Raw genomic sequence first — 21,282 nt, 5'->3', positions numbered from 1 at the left:
CTCCAAAGTAAAGCATATCGACCGGCGATTTGGCCATTTCACCCACAAGAATATAATATCTTTCAATCAATCCAACTGGAAATGTTTTCTCATCACAAGAAATGGAAAATGTAATTTTCTCAATTAAAAAAAAAAAAAAAAAAAAAAAAAACCAATAACTCAACTCGCTCCTCGACATGCCTTATTTTGAAGGTTCGTTTCACCCCCTTAAAGTGTTTAACGGCAGATAAAAAAGAAATATGGGTCGTTTAATTTTTAGTCTACTATAACACATCAAAAAAGAAATCAAATCGGAGAGATCGACCTGATATTCCTTGTTCCTTGTTAGTTTGATTCTGACCTCTTCGATATCTCTAGTAAGTTTGCGACCGACGGTTTTGGATGAGCACCGTTGCCACTGCCGGCCGCGCACCTCGGGTTTTTTTCCGCTCGCTGCTTGGCCCGAGGCGCGCAGCCGACGGTGCAAGCGGTGCTCGTCCTAAACCGTGGTTCGCAAAATTACTAGGACATCGAAGGGATCAAAATCAATCCAAGTGTCTGTACAGGCATTCTATGTTCGACAGCGTGAGGGCTTCACATTCGAGGATTCCTAATTTTTTTGTTGTGGCTATGATTCATTACACAAAATTCTATCAAGACTCTCTGTAGGATTGATGGTTTAATTCTCATCAGTCAGAGGTTGATAACCTTGTACCTGTTGATAATACCGGAGAATTTCCCAGTCCCTACTTACTTTGGTATGTACTGTTCTAACCGGTGTTTATACAACATTAACGTTTGAAAAGCAAACAGGCGAGAAGACCACACTCGCTCATCGAATATCGCGTATGAAAGCTAACGGATAAAAAGTTGCTGTCACGGGGATAAATTTTTTGCCACCGATTCTGTTGCAAGAAAAAAGATTTGTCTCCGATGATATCGACTAGAGGTTCCTTGATAACGTATAAGCCTTTACATATTGCGAAAAATAGACGTCATAAAATCTCTCAACCTACTGCTGAAACGCAATCAATCAAAATGATATCTGGAAAGGTGGACATGTCGAAATTCCTCGAGGATGGCAGTAAAACAACGCGAATTCAATTGGCAGTAAAGAAAAGTCGGGTATCGTCGAGGATCAACGGCAGCGAATACCTGTATCCGCAGTCTGAACTATCGGTGAATTTGTTAGTTTCCTTGTTGATATTTCGTATGTGTGCACACAATGCGCTTCTGCGAGCAGCCAACCCCGAGAAGCGTACGAATGGCATTTATACGATTTGTCTGATCAGCTCAGAGGCACCACTGCGGAATACGATATGATGTCGGGTCAGAAAAGAAGTCGGGACTGACAATAAAGACATATCGGTTCCCGATAAGCCGTTGACTCAGCGCCCATTGATTCTAACGTCACGTAGTTTATGCAATTATGGCAAAATAATCGACGTCACGACTCATGCTACTGGAATATGTTGTGATGGAAAACTCGGAGCATAAGGCAAACGTGCGCTTAGGTAGATAGTAGAAAAATACGCAATCACCGTGTGTCAAATTCTTTTGCATATCACGATCTCCTTCAAGCATGAAGTTTTGTCGCCTTGTTGTTGAGACAATTCGTGAGATGGAAAAAAAATTGATATTTCTGTCGATGCGCCCTTAATGGCAAATCTGACTTGAGATGTGTGAATGGAAGAACTCGTGCGCGGGATGCAGCGTGTTGCGGGTTGTATTGTGCAGATGCGGGGTGCGAGGATCACACTTACGGGACTTACGATCGGCGTGGCGTGTCCGCTTTCGTTCACGCGGTGTCGTCCTCGTGGCCGGAGACTTCGTTGCAGTCTTGACGAGGGACTCGAGAAGTTCGTCATCTCCGTCGGTCAGATTGCCATTCGTGGATTCGTCCCTCAAGAGGGGACCCAGGACTGTGCGACCTGAAAAACAAAAATCCAGCCCACAGCGTGGTTTAAATCATTAATCAGCCAGTCAGGGCGTTGCATTCCGTGATGAAGTTTTTCACGCCGACGATACATTTCGATACATTTCTACGGGATCCGTGAAATAAGGGAGTTTTCTCAAGCCTGGGCCGCGGCAGCTTTACGACTAAGCTCACCCCCCTGTTATTCCTCATTCTCTGTGTGCTTCTGTAAAGGTCTAGTATAGGAACCCCATACCTCCGGAAACGGCCCGGCCGTTACAGCCTGATGCGTCGCACGTTGTAAACCAGCGGAAGTCCCTCTGTATTTCATATTTTGCGTTCGTTTACGATATCGTCGCGGGCATCCAAAAAGAAAAGATACTCCCGTATCCCAGAGGGGTAGGTACCTTAAATCTTGCGTTACGGTCGCGTTCGTCGTTTTGAAAAACAGGCCGCGAAAATTTATTTCAGCTCGTGGGGTTTATCTAGTGCCACACGTGTAGGCACACAGTCAGCATTCGTTTCAAGTACAGAAATATTCAAAGTTATTAGAACACTTTTCGAATAATCAACAGCTCATCCTCAAAAGTGTTAGGCAATCACTCGTTCCTACCGACTGAAAAGCTTCGCTTATCAATATGGCTATATCTCGGAAAATTAGTGGATACCGACTTGATTCGTTGAATTAAATAGGATGTATAATGAACCGACGGATATTTTTTCATCTAGTAATAACTGCCGGGGTATACATATACATACGTATATCTTTGCTTTGACGGAAACCCCTTTAGCCCTCGATTAAAAATTATTGTGATTGAGTCGTCGAGCGGATAGATGGGAAATATTTATTTACTGTTGCAGGGGGGCATTTTCCTTTCCGTCTCGTACACGGCTACACGATCGTGTTTACAGCCGCCATTAGCTTTATTTAATTCGTTAGAGATTTAAAAACGGACGTTGTATTATTTGTCTATTTTTTTTTCTCCTAACAATGTAAGTCTTTTTCATCAAGCACGAAATTCGCTACGTTCCTTCTTTATAAAATAGAATTGACACAAGATCCAACACTCAGAAGAATTATGCAAGTCAGGTAACGCATTCCCGCCTAAAAGAGAATTTTCGAAGTGACACTATTCGCATCGTCAAATCTACTAGACACTCCGCTTGGCAATCATGCCTGAAAAAGATTGTTTCCTGCTTTGGGCTCGAGAATCACGAAGCGAAGTCAGCAACGTAACTTTTTTTTATACCGAGTAGGTACTTCCCAAACCCCGGTTCGGATCAATCGTTAAATGGGCGCGGCGGGGTGTTCCGTCTGTATAAGTGGATGTGTATTCACCTCGGCGACTCCTCTAATTTATCATTTGATCCTTCGTAAACGTACCTTCCTTTCGTTGTCTCCTCCACGGCAGAGTTCCGTGAATTGTTTCGACATTTGAGATATCGCATCCCAGGACTTGTCTCAGCTCCGCGTCTTCCCTGTCTTCTTTTGTTCGAAACTTGCCAACCTGAAACAAAGCGGACAACCCCCGGAGGCGGAGCTTTGCTTACCAGTTCGGACCACGCGGTTGACTCCAAGAGGAGAAGAAATGAGTTTTGAGTGACCCACCACTTTGATCTGTGGCCGATAGGCACGTTTACTATATATATCGCCCCTTGCCTTACCTCTGTTATCATCTTTCCTCTCGTTTTATTTCTCTCGCGGTGATTGGCTTTCTTCTCCAGCTGCTGTATTACCCTCTCCCTTGTAGTTCGGAATTCGAGAGCGAATTCGGATATTATTCTACAAAACTCGTTTGGCTTCGTGTCTTGAAGACGATGGAGGGGTATACCCAGCCAAAGTATGAACTTGTGAAATCGATTTATTATTCGTCTGTGTACGATACCGAGGACGATTATACGCTCGGCACAATCAGACAGAAAGTCAGACATCCTGGAATAAATGAAAATAACACTACAGCGGTTGAAATGCAGTGGTGAACGAAATAAAGCTTGATATGTCTCTTGTACTGTGACATCTACTGGATCATCTTTTGGAGTTTCCTGAACTGCTGCAGCTGAGGCCGAGTTTTGTGAACGTTAATACATACATGTATTACGCATGTAAGTATGCATGACACATACTTGCAATGATAAGACTTGGCTTCCGGGATGAAGCCGCGATTGGAAACGGTATGTTGCCGACCTTTCGTAAAATGCAATGTTTACCGTTTGCAAACGTGGCTCCATCCTAGTAGCCAAGTCCGATTCAGAATCAAACCTCGGAAGCTTCAAAGACCTTATATAAATAATAAATATTACAGTAAAGGATATCGAAAATAGAGGCTTGGGAAAATGCGGTCCAAGTAATTAATGGCAAATTGGTTGGGCAAGAGCCAACTTTCATAGTAAAAAGCTTTCAGATTTACTGTTAAATTTTTCCCACAGAAGCATCGTTTTTTTGTAATTTCTTATTTTTGGATAAAAAATCCTGTAAAATCACTGTCAGAAACAGACGTGCCGCGAAATATTTAATGAGGCACTACCGCGTATCCTTTTGCAGCACGCCGAAATAATCGAAGTCGATAGAATACTTTGAGCTAACGGAAAGTAGAAAGTGAAAAATGACACGCTAGTTCATGTTACTCACTTCACTTTCATCATGGTCGAACCATCGTGTTTGGCAATCAATTTCAGATGATCCCAGGATGCTTTGCACTCGTTTTCCAACTTTCCTATGTTGCTGGAGATTTCGTCAAAGTCTATCTTTGATGCTCTAGTCACGGCACCGATCTATTGTGATGTAGTGGTATCGATAAAGGAGAGTAAGAGACGCGTTAGATTGGCTACCAAACTTGAGATAGAAAAATAAGTGACAATGTGCAAGTATTTTACCTCGGAGTACAAGTCGGTCGAGTCAGGAAACTTTTCCATTACCATGTGACAGAGATGATGTAGCAAAGAGTGTTTGTGTACAGTGTCTTTGACTTCAGGTACTTTGGCCAGGTACTCGAGTTGAAATCCTTTCACCTGAAATGGGATTACCCGAAAATCAGCTCAAAGTCTTTCCGTGATCCATGAAAGACTATTAATCAAGCTAAGAAAACGAGGTGAATATTCATGGTAAAAAATTTTCAGACACAAAAGATTAGCTGCAGAGTGCTGAGAAATGCTTCATGTGGTTACCGTCACAGCTGAGGAATTAAGGAATTAACCAGACAGTATTTTGCAATCTTTCGGTACAGGTACCTCGTTTCCATTTAGGAATATCCCGATCGAGAGAAGCGTGCTCAGAATTCCGCGAAATGTCTTGTTCACTTTTAAAGTCTCCATTCCTTGCTTCAGGTCCATCAAAGGATCCGCTATTTCCTGTAACCACGAATCTACGACTAACATCCATGTAAACATTGATGGGCCTACGACGTATAAGAAGGCGCATGCGATGCATCGGGTATATAATTTGGTTATCTTGCGATCATTCAATTAAAGACCGATCGATGCAGGAATTTTTCACAAAATGAATATTGCCTCGTGATTAATATTAATGTTGATGATGCATATCCGCATTTCAATATTAGACGGTCATTGACTGTCTTACGAGCTTCGCACCAAGAAGCGTAAGATACCAAAATGTAAACACTTACAGACATTCTTACAAATCTGTGTCTCGAAGAGGAAGAACACTTTCTATATTCACGCAGGAATTTCAACAGTCATGACCACGTCTATTCATAATAGAGTACCGTACAGTGCCATCGTTGAAGAATCCGTGCACACACGACCGAGAAAACTGTGTTTCACCATTTTACCCACCTTTTCGGAGTTTTCGAAATCGAGTTTGAAAGCCCACAATTTCAATCGCGCGGGAAGTTCTGAGATGGACGCCAGTGTCAAGAGGAATTGTTCGGCAGAACCCAGAGGAAGGTCTGGATTCGCAGCTTGGGCTTCTTGTATCCTCGATCTTTCTTCCTCGGTTGGCAACATTGTCAACAGTTTCTACGAAAGCAAATATAAAGGAAATAAAAATGATCGGATCTCTCGAAACTTTCTGCCATCTCGATGCGAGAGTATAATGCCTTTGCGATACGATGTCTAATTTTATGCCTCTCACCTCAATTCCTTCCCTATTCATGATTGTAGCGTCCATTTTCAAAATTGCGGTCTTGATGGATCTTGGCGGTGGCAGCTTCGTCATTCCGATATTTATTGCGTTCGATCTTTTGTGGTCCAGAACGATGATTTCCTTGTTTTTGTTCATTTCTTGCTGTTTCTGTTCGTTGGATTACACTAACGTTAGTAACAAATACGATTGCTGAGAAAGTATTTCGGCCAAAAGAAACCAAGCACCCATGTGTCTGTTTTTTAATTAAAAGCTGAGACGCCTCTTCTTTTCATTCTCTCAGTCTCTTCTGTGACATTTCTCATTCGTTTGTTACTCGACAAAAACAGCGGCTAGAAATCTACCTCGGCTGGCGTTGAAGCAACGGGTTGGGGGGGCGGGGGGGGGGGGGGGGGGTGTGATAAAAATGAACGATTAAAAGGTTCGGATGTGCGTACAAGGAAATACTATACGTGCGATGGAACGTAATTCTGCAATTCAAACAGGAAATACATCCAAGTAATAGCCCCAGGGATAACTTCAAAGCTAAACAAAATAATCACCTGTTAAAACCGACCGTAACTTGACAAGGATTTTTGTTTTGGTTGAAACAGTTTGAACCCTGATTTACACACATCATGGTGTAAATAGTTCACTTGATCGTAGGCCATAAAAATCTCGCGCTTGCACTTGAAAATGGACTAGGATATGAGTGAGGCGGTTCAAAACTGAGAAAGTTGGAAGCAGACCAATCATTTCAGTTATCGTTGGATGGACTCCTTTTCGATGAAAAACTCTTACTCCACGAGGATTTATTGTTACGAATCCGAATACTCATGATCTTCTAGTCAAGAAGTCTTTCTGTGCGACTAAAATGTCCTAGCAGTAGAATGAAAAAAATATAAGTAAGCTGGGCCGCACAAGTGGGACCACAATAGGAAATCGGATGTGCGAGTGTCAGAGCTATCTCCGGCCATAGCTTTGCCAAACATTAGATAAATCTTGGAAAATTCCCGTACAAGTGCAGCATGGTGCACTGTTTATAGGCCCATGCGACGCTTAATATTGCAAAAACCTATGTTATATTCCATCTAAAACAAGTACCTACTGTAATATATACAGTGAAGGTTTTTCGATATCGCGTTGAGTTCAGAAGTAATGACAATGAATGTATAGTGTTTAATAGTAAACGTAAATTGAGCATTTCAATTCATTTACGCGTTGACAGCCATTGTTTTCTCCTGCTTACGAGTGTCAAAACATCACACATGACAGTGTGAGACGGTAATTCACTGTACTATCTTCACAGCGATACGTACTGATAGCCCCAATGGCGGTATATACCTCGTCGACATGCTTAATCCAACAATACAAACGCACAAAGAAAGCATAGCTCACATTGAAAAAAAAAGTTCTATGGCTGCATACGTATAAATAATTATACAAGTAACAGAAAACCTTACATTACTGTGAAAAGCTATTATAAGCCGGCAAATGTTTTGACGTCAATTCAACATTCACCTAAATTACTACTTTAGAAAAACTCCTTACACCTTTTATCTTATTGCTTATCATTGAGGCACCACAGTCAAAGTCAGTTATTTTCACATACTATGCCGTTAATTTACCTATGTAACACTTGAATTGTACCCTTTGGTTACTATATTTTCTTAGGAATGAAACCGCATGGCTGCGTTTTAGCTAACTGCTAACCACATTAGGCAAAGCGAAAAAGTATGAGTTTGCAGAACTGCTGAGAATAGTCAACCATGTAAGTGAACAGCTTGAGACAAATGAGTTAGCAGGCATAACTATACACTACGAAGCCCCAAATAACCATAAAACATGTCAGCCGAATCCTCGGGTCCAGTCGTTCGTATGGGCGATTTTATCAGAAGCTAGTCATTTTTCATTACAGCTGATAGAATAAGAACGGAGCGTAGGATAATCGCAATGGATTTGCAACGCGTAAAAGATCGGAAAACACAAAATACTGGCCACGGACAAGGATGTGCAAGATATTTTCATTATATACAACTGAATGATATAAACAAAAATTATTCTTCGTTAGATATTTGCATATATTAAAGATCACTGTTGTGACTGCGAAATTTACTTCCGGAAATTGAAAAAAATATATATATATATATATATATATATTTAGCCGTGTTTCCCATTTCGTTAAATTTAAAAATTTCATGTAAATCAACAAAACACGAATGTAAATTATGAAAATAATTCTACATTTGGTTTAATCGCTGATAGCTTCTAATGAAATCGATGTACGACGACAACGGCATTGCGTGTTAAAAAGCTTCATAGTTAAAAGAAGTTTAAAAGTCAAGTTAAGGAATTAGGACTCACCTCCTGTCAAATTCCAGCATGCCAATTTGTATCGTGCGCGCACCAACAAGATTGCAAAGAATACAAGAACAAGATTAGGTGGTTCATTTCCATTTGTTTTGTTTAATTATTTAAAATTATTTTTGTGTGTGTTTTGGTTCGTAGTAAACCACCACTACCACCACTACGACCACCACCATCACCACCACCTCCACCATTATCATCCTCATCATCATTGTAATCACATTCATCCGTACCCGGTTGTCGTCATCGTCAATGTTACCATTCGAGACTACCATTAGCATTATTCCTGTCATTGAATTGCTGTACTAGTGATAACTTTCTTATCCGATCAGTTTTCAATTTTTAATCGCAATAATCCTGAATACTTGTTATGAAGCGTTGTTGTTGAATATGGACGCAGTAATCCACACAGTAAATTCTCTATCGAGATTAGCGCTGGTTTTTGATTATCCGTAACCCTCATAAACAAAAAACAATCCCGAATTTCCGCACAAGTCGAGATTGAGTAGAAATTATATAAAATTCAGCGACGAGATAAATGAAAACCGGGTAATAATTAGTAATACTAACATGCACCCGGACAAAGGCGATACCTATATTATAAACAGACGATGTCGTTGTTTGCTTCTCTCGCAATATCAAGGTCCGACGTGAGCAGCGCGGCTCGGGGATTTGTACATTCAAATTGCGCCTAATTCCTGTAAAAGCCTGCAACAGCGAATACCGCGAGAGCACCAGGGTACGCGGTGGGGACGCGTGGTCAAAATGTTTCGGAAATAGCAAGGTTAGAGCGATTTGCAAAGCAAATGGAACTACATTATACAGTCGCCTAGTCGTGAGCGCGCCGCAGTGGGAATCAGGTCGTAGCTGAGGGTGAAACTGAAGCGTTTCAGTTCACCTATTGCATACCTGCGTCGCGTTTCCAAAGTTGAAATTTATTAAACGAAACGTCGTGACTCGACGAGTACAGGTACGTACATAAAACGTAGTGAAGCCAGGTCCATTGATGCGCAGGACAAACTCGACTACTTGTTTACTGTGCCCTGCGGGTCGCCGGATTTAAGCTAAAGTTACATTTTTTCCTTTAACGGAGGAATGCAGCAAACTTAACAAATTCGAAATTCCACTTTCTAGTATCGTTGACGTTGTATTATGGGAATTCGGTGTGAATTATGACCTTCAATTGAGTGAAACGGCAGCGTGCAAAATTTTAACAAAAAAACTTCAACCCGTGACAATTTTTCGCTGTGACGCGTTCGTAGTTCTGAACGAACCTTACAACCGATTTAACTATTGCACAAATATCAAGTTTTCGAGCATATAAATCGCTGAGATTTTTTTTTAGTAAAGGTTTCAATGAAACTCATTTCAGCGGACGTTGGGGAGCTTGAACCATGCAGGTAGGGCTCAGCTTTTTATGCCTACCGTGAACGTAATAACCGAAGTTAAAAACGCCTTATTACGAATGAAAAGGAGTACGACCCAACCACTCACTTCCGTGCAATCGATGCCTTCGACTGAATAGTTTATATGGTACCTGCTTCGCTTGCTACGAGGCCACTAAAATTCTTGATGATGTAATACTACAGGAATAGTCAGTCTTGGCTCCCGTACATGCTTATTACATAATTAATTAACATAAAAAACTGTATGATGACTATCCCCACCTTCGTGATCAAGTCCTTTGCACGGCTTTCGAAGAGATGCTCCAGCTTCTGAGTGTCGACGAGTACGGGAGAAAGCTCATCCCATATCATTTTATTTTTGTCCAATCTCGAAAGTATGATTGGATCGTCCCTAACTTCCTTCCAAAACAGTTTAACCGTCTTCTTGCTTTTCTTGTTAGCAAGGATCGGACTTCTCGGCGAGCCAGCCGAGTCCCCGTTCGGAGATGACCTCTGGGACTTCAAATTCACCCCAAATAGAGGGAGCGAAGTGTTGGGGAGGGGTGGCGGCGGCAGCCGGACCCCGGGGGGTGGCGGAGGCGGAGCTCGTCCTGGCACAGAAGAAGGAGCCATGGGAGGCGGCGGAGGCGGAACGCCGTTCACCACGCTAACGGGGCTCAGAACGTCAACCTCGTCCTCAGAGTTGAGATCGGTAAAATCGAGATCGCACAAGGCTAAAGGTCGAGACAGCTTGCTTGCCAGTTCTTCCCAATGCAACTCGTTCTCTGACTTCTTGACCTCGGTGATCTTTGGAATATTATCTCCAGTGGGTGACTTCAGGACGTCCGCTTTGGACTTTGATTTCGCCAAGCCCTCCTTGGCCTTCGATATTAAGCCGCTCATGTCGCCTATCCTAAAAACGCAGTAACAGGTGACGGTGAAGTACAGCCGAATTCGTATTCGGTCAAAAGGTGCGCGAAGGAACCTCAGTAAAACGATTCATTTACCTCGAGACTTTGTCCTCGACCGGGCTGGTTGGAATGAGGTTTTGAGCAGCCAACTTCTGGGTAAGGTCTTTGACCGTTCCTTCTCTTTTGACCTGCAGAACTACTCGCCGATCCCGCTCCTCGTCGTCGTCGGTGTGATTTCCCTCGTCGCATTCGACGCCTTCGTCCGGGCTCTTGCCGTACCACGGTTTCTTTTCCTCGGAATCAAGCTTGTTAGCTGCGTTCATCAGGGGGGTCAAATCTTTTCTACTACTGCCGCGAGATAGTTTATTGGAGGGTGAATCTGCGTTTCCGTCGTATGGTGATCCGTTCGCGTAGCGATGACCGTTAGTTGGAAGAGAACCTTTGAGGTGAAACCGAAGAATAATCAGCTCGGAAATTTCTAGCCGCTCGCGTAAGCTAATTGTCAGATTTTTTCGCATGATAATCGTTCGGACTGCAGTGTGTAATTTGCAAAACTGTACATCAGTGGAGTTTAATTGAAAGAAATGCAATGACTATCCTTGCTGATAAATTTGTAGCAATACACCCAAACGAAGGATTTTTTGAATGCACCGAACATGTTTAGTCTCAAGAAACGCATTTAGCGGCAGCAAAAGAATATTGAATCCCTTAACGTCGTTTATTTCTCAATAAGGTGAAACTTTTTTCACTTGAAGAAATATTCATGCCCTCGTGAATTATCGCCACGTTTCGCTCAGCCAAATATCAGTCGCCTCAACAAATCTCTTCTTTTCGCATAGTATCGCAAAGAGCCTATTAATATTTTTCCAATTTTTCTGCAATATCGGTTCAATCATACCTGGGAACCAGCGTAGCTAGTGTCCCCTTAGTTATCGGGTACAAAGATTTTTTGCGTCCGTCAGTGAATACAATTGTAGTGATTAAAAGGTACTGGTACGTTAATGCAAACCCTTATCGTATAATCTGATCTAATAGTCGTTGAGACTTACTCTCCTGGTCATCCGAGTGGCCAATGGACGCCCTCATGTTTGCAGTCGCCTCCTGCTGCTCTCTGATGAAGCTGCGTTGCCTCTCCGCACGCTCTCGACGCCGTCGCAGTGCCGGAGTAACACCAACGTCGACTGCAAAGTCAAATATGCTCAAAGAAAAGCTTTTTGAAAATTATTATCAGCGCGGCTGACGGTTGTTATTTTTGATATTTAATACAGGAAATTATAAAGTTTTGTTTTTATCTGAAGCTTCATACCGCGAGAATTCGGCGAAGAGGGTTCTGCACAATAATGAAGGTAAAGGGATACCTTGAGTGGCTTTAAGAGGATGCTATAGTCAATTTTTACCGGCCGCGTTAAATGTTAGTTATATTTACTATTATCAAAGCCTATACGAATCACTGCCGTGAGGATGCCGTAATAAATATGATTCTACATGCAATGCCAATGACAAACATCCAACAAAAATTTAATTTCAGGCAATAATAATATCAGGAAATATACACCTGCAATTGAATTGTTTGAATAATCAAATAATCATATTGTTGGTACATATTTCCTGGTCTTATTCTTGCATGGAGCAAATAAATTTTTGGATGTTTTCATTCGACATTACATGTAGAATTGAGCTAATTCCGGTATTTTCACATCAGTGCTGCGTAGGCTTCGATAACGGTTGAAATAACTGCTTTTAACTGTAGCATCTTCTTAAAGGCCTACGTCGCCGAATCCTCATGAAATTTCTGATATGTAAGTTAATTATTTTATAAATTATTCGAAGGAAGTAACGAAACAAGCATGGCCACGTTAAAGGTGTACGATATGTGTCAGGTTAAGTTCAGATAAGCACGATACTTGCGTTTGGTCTGCATAGCAAGATGAGACTAGCGTATAATTCTGATTTCGCAGCTACGTAGCGGAAATTTTAATGGCAGTGGGCGGTGAAGTTCAAATTCATTGACGCAACGATTCCCACAATGGTGAATTTATAACACTGTTATCACATACCAGAAATTGGTAAGAGAAATGCTTCGACCATTAGCAATAAATTGGATTATATAAAAATAAAAAGATAGAATTTTTTCGCACCACATGAAGAGAAAAACACTGAAAATGAGTTGACAATGTAGGTGTTCAAATTATAAATCACATTTAGACCGGGAGGGATCGACAGGTGTTGTTCATAATGAATTTCCTCACGCGTACAACGACGTTACTCCAACGATCGGCTGAAAATGTACTATTAATATTCGCTATCCTCGCATTCGGCCAAGCAAATAAAATAATCAGAGCCAAGTAATCATACCTGTGTATATGTATAGATGTAGGTATAGTATAGTCATATAGTATACACACACACTTTAGGTATAAGTGGATAGGGGGAAGGTGAAATTGAATTAGCGTCAGAGGAATATTGTTAGGGGCCGCAGGGCACGAGATGACGTGCTCTCTTACCCTTGTTCTCCTTGTAGCTGCCGTTCAGCTGAACATCTCCTAGGCCTTGAGAGCTCTGGGAGCTACTCGACTCGTCGCCGTCATCTGGCAAAGCTGAATTCAGGGTGCTGTTCAGGGAGCTGAGACCTAAAGTGTGATTAAGCCGCGGACTTAGGCGAGCATTCAAGGACATCGAAAGAGGGGAAGTGCCGGTCGAGTGCCTCCGAGACTTTCGTCGTTCGTGCGAATCCACTAGCGACTTCCGGTTTCGAAGAGTTTTCCTGAAATTTTCGGACGACAAGCAATTAATAACTGGCAATCCGACGACGAGCATCAATTCATAGTTCCACGGGTCACGCAACGAATACTCGTACGTCGTCGTGCCGACATCACATGCGTCATAAGCGCGTATATTCCGCAGAATAAACGATATCTCACCTGATATTGTCATCGAGCTGACGTATGGGCGTGCCCCTGTCATCGCCGTCCTCGTGATGCAGTACAGCCTCGTATATCTGAAACTGCCTGAGGAGATCTAGGTCAGTGCCCTGTTTGGACATGTACCTCTGAATGATACCCTCGATCCCCTGCTCCTCGAAACAATCGACCTGATCGTAGTAGGTGTCCTGGTCGGGTATTCCGTTAAGACACTTATTGACGAGGGATGTCGCGTATATCAAGAGCTCGGTGTCGGCAGCGTCGTGATCCTTGAGGAGCTTCATGATGTTCGTCCACGGTATCATGCCCCTAGACGTATCGACGGACCTCACCGCCCTCACCAGGAGCAGACTGTTCGTCTCGACGTATTCGACGAATACCAGGAGAAGTTTCAGAGCGGTTTTCACCACCAGACGGAAGCGACTCGCGATAAGCGTGTAGAGCCACTGCACCGTCTGTCCGTGTTCCATAACTCCGTTCATTCCGTCGACGTACAGCATCACCTGACCGAGGGCTGCTCGCGTGCCCGTTACACGATAACAGAAGAAAGGAAAATGTATTCCCAGACATAATGCCGGGATCCAAGACGGTAAAAATATTCGGACGTTTCGTTTATGCTGGCATACATTGGAAAAGGGCCGTGCTTCGGACGTTATGGAATCAATATTTAAGCACCGATGTCGTGTCATTTGGTGCTCGTCGCCCCCCGAAGCCAATTAGCGGTATGCCTATTATAATGCGAGTAGTGACGGACGGTTTTCGTAGTAATGACAAAAGCTAACGCCGCTATTGAATTAGATACGGAAGATCGTATTTCGATTGATTATACCAGTTCAAGCCTTTGCCCGATTTCTGCAATCACGAAGGTAATACTTTCAAACTAGTAGGACGTTCTTCCAAAGCGAGGGAGGATATTTGCTTTTCGAGAGATATAAGGAGAACGGGTGTAAGAATGTTTCTCTGATCTGATTTTTCACATTAAGGTTCAATTTTTGTTAAAGCCGTTGGAGCGCGGGTGTCTCTATATAAATCTAATTAAATGACGTAGCTCTAGCGGAGAGCCAGGCCTCGGAACTGTCGCTTCCGCAACGAATAATTTCGTATCGTATCGAATTTCGTGGAAAGTTGAGTTCGTAACCGTGCCGAGTTTCTGGTAAAACGGACTGAAAACTCTTCGGGCACTCGTTTATGAAATTTCTGTGCAGTAAGAGACGGTGAGCAGCAAACCACTCGAGATAATTCAACCTGCCCAATTCCAGTTTTCCGCGGTCTTACCCACAACCACTCGAACGAGTATAAACGATTTCTTTGCGGACCTCTACCTTAAACTCATCTAACCAACTGTCTTTCAATCTGTCCCCCAAGAGATGAGCTTCTTTCATTGACAGTCAACTGGACGCATTTCGCGTTTCCACGTTGAGCCCACACGAGCGATAGTATTTCTACCGTTCGGAGAGACACAAAATAATATCGTGCTCAGAATTTCAAAAGGTATCACATTAGGAGATGTTTCCGCGGCATGCTGTTGCGCAAAGATTTGTGTACATGATTACTATTATTATTGTTCTTGTAACTATTATCGTTAATGATGTTTTGGTAACTGTGACAGATCAAGTGTTTTCAAAAATTTCACATAAACCTACACTCTTAACATTAAACTAATCCCTACATTGGCTGCCTTGATCTACTTCGCATCATCCTCGGATGCAACAACCCATCCCATACCATAATTTGTTGCCAGCGAAGAAACGAGACGCAAAGTGAATAAGTATGTTGAGAATCATAAATGAGATAATTACTGTGACACGAAAGAAAGGAAAGAACGGAAGACCAAAGAGGGAAAGAATGAACGGAGAGGGGATGAAAAAACGACTTCAAAGAATCGATGGCGTAACGAGCACGTCAACGCTGTTACATTATGCTTTCATGAATTCATACACGAAATGCTTCAGGTTTGACACAGCGGCTCGAGCTACTTGTACACGGCCACGTCCGGGGCAGCATTCATGTCCAACTTTTGCACGTCTTACTCATTAGATTTGACGGAGTACTCCACGGTATAACGATGCTAGTATTGGCGTAATGTCGATTAAATGAAATTATCGCACGTGCATAGATACTAGTAAATGCAGCATGAGGATATACTCACCGCGAAGTATGTAATTCTGGTAGTTTTGGTCAGCTTCGTTTCCAACCTTGATGAGGCAGGCCAGTCCGTCATTTTGTACAAACTCGTGTACAAGATCTTTGTCTTCCTACAACGGAATATCGAACAGAAATGTACTGATTGTTACGGAAGGCAGAGACATTATCACCACTTGACGTATAGCTCAGCTCTGTAGCTAGGCAAAACTGGATATGTGATAATTCACTAGAATTCAGGTGGAGAGGTTAAGCTTACCTGGAAGATCTGCTTTAGAGAGAACAAGGCCCGCCTTAGCTCTCTACCTTCGCTGTTGAGCAATTTTTCTGAAACAACCAGAGAACATCGGATCGTCAATCGGTTTTCTTTCGCAGAATGTCGAATTTTTTTGGATGTATTGCATTTGCATAGGGACAAAAGAAGCTCATCGAAATTTAACAAATTATATAAATTAAGCGTTAAAAAGATTACAAGAAACTGTAACTTGTCTGAAGTTTTTATTAATTGGACACTCTTGGTTAACATTGGCAATGAAAAATTGGTAACAGTCCAGGAATCTTGTTTTTGATCAAATTTACTAATATCTCCTTCGATTCCGCCTTTGCACGATTGTTTCAAAACTTTGCGTCCACACTCTTTTAGCCAAAAGTTTCCGGCAATACATGCGTATACGACTTGTTGTATCGGTACCTGCACTCGATGTATAAATTCTTCAGAGGTCTTATCTGTGTAACAGTTTGCATTGCAACCCTCAATTAAAATAACCAAGTTAACGGTCCGGGCGAAGAGTTAACGGGGCGCGCGAGAGCATGTTTAAATTCCGGGATAATTGGGGTGGACCTTTTGTAGTTGAGTTACATGGAAATAGTCTCCGGGCAGCCCTCCTCCTTGGTACTTTCATCCGATTACTGTTATTCTCAGAAAAACCTTGGCCGGACTGTCGCTGATCGCGCAAACTGGTTAGAGATCTTGGTAGGATTATTTTCTTCCGGGCCTAATGTGGACAATTGAGCACGATAATGTGTATATGCATACACTATACATGATAAAATATGTGTACAGCATAAGTATACATAATTTTATTCGGTTTCCATTCCATTGTCAATGTTTCATTTTCGGTAAAATTTTCCTGTTTTAAATCTGTGCATCAGCGCACGGGCAGAGACTCCGATTAATGCACACCCGAATTAAACTTCGCAACTTCTGATGCTGATGTTACTAGCCCCCCCCCCCAATTTATCAGTGCCGCATTTAACCTACCGCATTTACACACTTCCAAGCAAGTTTTACGGTATTACGTTGCAAAAAAAAAAGAGTTATATCTAATTAATTACAAATTATAACATTGATAGTCTAAACAGCAGTCCACGCAGTCCAGCGGTCATCTTGCAATAAAATTTCCAGCTTTGACTATATCTCGATTTTTTGAAAGATAAAGTTTCATAAATGGTAGCTACTTCTAGCGATGCAAACGGTCTGCCCGATAATCGAAAACATAGCTACGACGACGCGACGGATGCAAAATTAGAAAGTCGTTATACCCAGAGTAATTTGACTATGACCTCGAAGATAGAGGAGGTGCCATCTTACGGTTATATCAAATAATGCCTTCCGTTAATGACGGTCTTCTGTTCCCGGGCTTTTCGTTTCTTTGCCGGCTACAGTAAGTACAGTCACGAAAATAAGTTTTGGCGACGCGTGTGAGTTGAAAAGCCAGTTTTGTTCGAATCAGACGGAGAGTTCAAGCGCCAAAGTCGTTCACCCGAAAACAACCGGTCCCTGCGGTAGTGGATATCTTCGATTCTATTCGGGGCAACCGCGTCCCCGCCTTCAAAGTATTGAATATACCTTGACTATTCGCAAAGTCCGTATAGATTCAATAAAATTGATTACAGTACTTGGCGTGGAGAATTCGGCCGTACCGAACTTCTTATCGACAGCTGATGAGATTGTTTCAAGATAAGATACCAGTAATTTTTCGTGACACTGGAACTTATTGTACCCATCTGAGCTGATTCCAACCCGTCGCGCGAGCTTAATCCTGTGTAAACGAGTGATTCGGTAGTCAGTTATAGGTATCGTCATTAGTTATTCGACACGAATGCAGCAGTGGCGAAACGAAATCTGACTTGTTCTTATTCCAGCAAAAGAGAGCCTTGCGAAAAATTTCCCACCACATCATAATCGGGGAATGTCACGCAATCTTCGAATGCATAATACATGTTGGTGCATAGGGTTCCAGGTAGAGGTAATTAGGGTCCGGCTGGAGGGCCCGATTCTAAGAATAGCGGATCCTCCGCATGGGACCGGTTACCTGTCCCCCGCCCCCCTCCCACCTTGCCTCCTCCCACGCCAGAGCCCGCGAGTTCATCAAGCGACCGGGTCTCTCAGGAGTCAAGGTGCGTGTACACGGTGACTTTGAAATTCAGCTGCAACCTCTTCTTACCCCCTATCAATCCATCTTTCCGGAACAAACACTGGTTTTCTCACATTTCACACATTTACGGAAAAAGTATAATGACGAGGTTTTAACCGTACGTAGTAAGCAAACGATAAGAGAGTTCGCACCGTGTATTTGTTCGAAATCAGACAACTGTGGGATACTATGGATGGCCCTTCTGGAAAAATGAACGAGGCACGTCCAAATGTAATGAGAAAGGCTGGAATTAGGGTGCATCGATCAATCGACGGAGAGGTTTAACGACGGGGTGAACGATGCGGCGCGACCGGCTTCGGAACCGTTGAAGAACGTAATAAAATGCCCCAGACTTCGAGTTGTAGGTACTACACTTTTTTCCGTCATGCCCCTGCGCCACCCTCTCTTTCGTTCACCTTCCATCTCTCTCGGACTCTCCTCTCTCGCCGAACTTTATTACCTACGCACCAGACCTGCAGGCGCAGGGTCAACGAACGAAGCCGTTGAGGCAGGTGGATCGTGTTCCACGTCACCGAAACCTCCTTCGGATCGGCCGAGTCCCGTACGTAAGTATATCGTGCGGTAGTACGATGCATCTCGAGAGCACCATTCGGGTTTGTGCCCCGTACCATTTTTCGTTTATCACATTATGCTGTTATTTCCAACCGCTGTCTTTTCAACCGCGACTCTGTCTTTTTTCTTCTTTCTCGCTATCTTTCCTTAGATCCGGTAGAATCGGTCAATTAGCGACTTAATCATCCTCATCGTGAGCTGCACGATGCCAAAGTATAATAAACATAGGTGAATTGAAACTCATTAATAAAAGAAGCTGCTGAACGGTGAAGGGCAAATCCGTTTCAGGCATGGTATGGATGAATCCCACGTAGATGCTTGTATCTAGGTACACTATCGAGAATTCATTACCCTTATGCTATTATAGATATTTTGATTGAAACACCCCAAGGTAAGATTGCGATGCGATGATCAAACTCATCGCGCATAATAGGACCATGGATGATGGGATGTTTAATACTGATTGGAAACTAAAATAAACTCTCGTTTCCAACACCCATATCTGTAGGAATAACTTCACTTATTCTTACCATCCAGTGAAAGAGTGCGGATACGCATTTACCGATTGGCCGATTCAATAAGACGTATTGAACTGAATAATTCTCACAGATGTATAGAATATAAGTCTCTTTGATTCGATGTCTTCAAACGACAAAAGGTGCCTCGATGCGTATAAAAGATATTTACTAGAAACTAGGGATATGAGCGTAGGTATGTATGATCATTTTGAAAGGGTCGGTAAACTGAATTACCGTCAACGTCAACGTCAACATGAACGTCGTTGATCGGGAAATATGAAATAAGAGGGCGCCGACGCGAGATTCGCAGATTGATAAGGTCGACGAGGATACGGGCGTGAGAGCGGTCGGCGAATCGTGGATCGAAGATACGGATCTGTATTCCCTACCCTCGTCCCCGTCGGAGTGACTGCCGGCAAGTTGTCGGCTGATCTAAATGTCGATTCAATTCACCAGCAATATCTCAGTCAAACGACGGCACCGTGGCCCTGTCGTCCCGACACGACGCCCCAGAATCAAGTCGAACGCCATGCCGTGGATACGCAATTGATGAAAAGATATTTTTCATCGCCCAGAAGCAATGACTCACAAATCGAACAAGTCATCTCCCCCGTTCACCGAGATTGCAGAGGGTGTAGTTTCATCGAGATATTTCATAATTATTTGATAAAAGGCCTGGCTGACTGGCTGCGTCCGTGCAGCGATCAGGTCGTTGTCATTCTCGCAATGCAAGATACGTCGCTCTCCGATGTGAGTATACAGCTTCCAAGACCATACATGCGTAAGTACAGGTACATTGATTACGGAGTCACTCTCACCATCTGCGATATGAGAAGGTGGAAAACTTACCGATTATCGTGTGCACTCGTACGGACAGTTGAGTCCTCAGAACGATAGAATTCTTGCGACTGAAACACAAAACATAAGGACAAAATCGATTAGAAAATAATATGAACAGAGAACAGACTATAAGCCTTACTGCCCTTACGGAAAAAAGCCCCAACTCATAAACAATGCTAAACTGTCACGAGAAAAAAGTTGAGGCTACGACTTTCCATCCAAATTGAGGGTTTTTTACCGTCAGATTATTGAAATCGTTTAGTCTACGTTACCTTCGTATATTCTGTATTTAACATTATACTCTATAATAAGTATGTATAAATACAGAATTGTTTAAATAAGAACATAATGTTGATTGTGATCTAAATTGACTTGTTGAACGAACGCGTCGATACAATTCCACCCCACGACTGGGCAACCACTGTCGCCTAGTTGTGCTATATCCATCAATTTAAACCGCACATCTGCAGTCTAGGATGGACTTGATAATACCTGGTTAGAGAGTTACAGAGTGGTTCAAGTTCAAGTCTGATGTGAACGTTCTCACGAACTCTGTGAGAAACTTACGCCGAAAGACAAAAGGTAAAAAAAAAAGAAAAAAAAAAAGAAAAAAACCACGACACCGACGTAAAAGTGGGAAAATAGATGAGCCACGTGTGATGAGTGGCTTCCTGTTGTTACCGGGAAGAGATGCATGTAATTCGTCTACCAACGTACTACTTTCTTACTGCCTGATATTCACGTCTAAGTATGAAATACATAGATAATCGTTTTTCTAGTAATTTGGTGGTAAGTTCACGGTCTATCGGAATAACCGGGATTTATTTATTATAACAATGCCTCGCCCATTGTTGATTTTATCTATCAAATTTACAGATGGGTGTTGTCCATTGTATATTCATTATACACATCTATTATCATCGTGCTCTTTCATTGAATTCGTGATTCCTTAAGTATCGGTGTAATGAATACCGAGAGTAAACAACCAGAGAATACTTCTCATAAAAATTTCTCCGATACTTCCAGAGTAATTTACGGCCCAGCAAAATACTGTTCTCGCCTAATGGTTCGTGAATTCTGAGGACGAAAAATTTCCAAGCAACAACTCCTCTACCCCTACTTGTAGCTCGTCCGTTTTCTTTTCACGTTACCTTAATTTGTCTGCTGTATCGTGAAATATACGGGGCTTGATCTTCAGGGGCAGTTTTTAGTTGAACACGATTAGGACTGATTTTT

The 21,282-nt window shown here is 42.6% G+C and overlaps 1 protein-coding gene across 9 annotated transcripts in view; it reads right to left on the bottom strand.

The window, feature by feature from the left end:
• The window catches only part of LOC107227814 (FH1/FH2 domain-containing protein 3), a 76,469-nt gene that overhangs the window by 6,327 nt on the left and 48,860 nt on the right, over positions 1-21,282 (bottom strand). For 4 of the 9 annotated variants that reach the window (XM_046733074.1, XM_046733072.1, XM_046733073.1 and 1 more), the window contains 16 exons: positions 20,056-20,114; positions 15,958-16,025; positions 15,706-15,811; positions 13,557-14,070; positions 13,140-13,399; positions 11,685-11,816; positions 10,732-11,074; positions 10,006-10,637; positions 5,985-6,145; positions 5,687-5,869; positions 5,123-5,242; positions 4,769-4,903; positions 4,524-4,666; positions 3,560-3,848; positions 3,279-3,402; positions 1,743-1,910 (listed from right to left, as the gene is read on the bottom strand). In XM_046733074.1, the coding sequence (XP_046589030.1) occupies positions 1,743-1,910; positions 3,279-3,402; positions 3,560-3,848; positions 4,524-4,666; positions 4,769-4,903; positions 5,123-5,242; positions 5,687-5,869; positions 5,985-6,145; positions 10,006-10,637; positions 10,732-11,074; positions 11,685-11,816; positions 13,140-13,399; positions 13,557-14,070; positions 15,706-15,811; positions 15,958-16,025; positions 20,056-20,114 (3,437 nt within the window). Of the gene's footprint in view, positions 1-1,742; positions 1,911-3,278; positions 3,403-3,559; positions 3,849-4,523; positions 4,667-4,768; positions 4,904-5,122; positions 5,243-5,686; positions 5,870-5,984; positions 6,146-10,005; positions 10,638-10,731; positions 11,075-11,684; positions 11,817-13,139; positions 13,400-13,556; positions 14,071-15,705; positions 15,812-15,957; positions 16,026-20,055; positions 20,115-21,282 lie in introns of those variants that run through there. The other 5 variants (XM_046733068.1, XM_046733076.1, XM_015669065.2 and 2 more) reach the window with 3 other exon arrangements.

This window comes from Neodiprion lecontei, chromosome 2, assembly GCF_021901455.1.
Source record: "Neodiprion lecontei isolate iyNeoLeco1 chromosome 2, iyNeoLeco1.1, whole genome shotgun sequence".
Lineage (NCBI taxonomy): Eukaryota > Metazoa > Arthropoda > Insecta > Hymenoptera > Diprionidae > Neodiprion > Neodiprion lecontei.
Note: the sequence above shows the minus strand (reverse complement) of the source record. Positions and strands in the feature narration are given on the sequence as shown.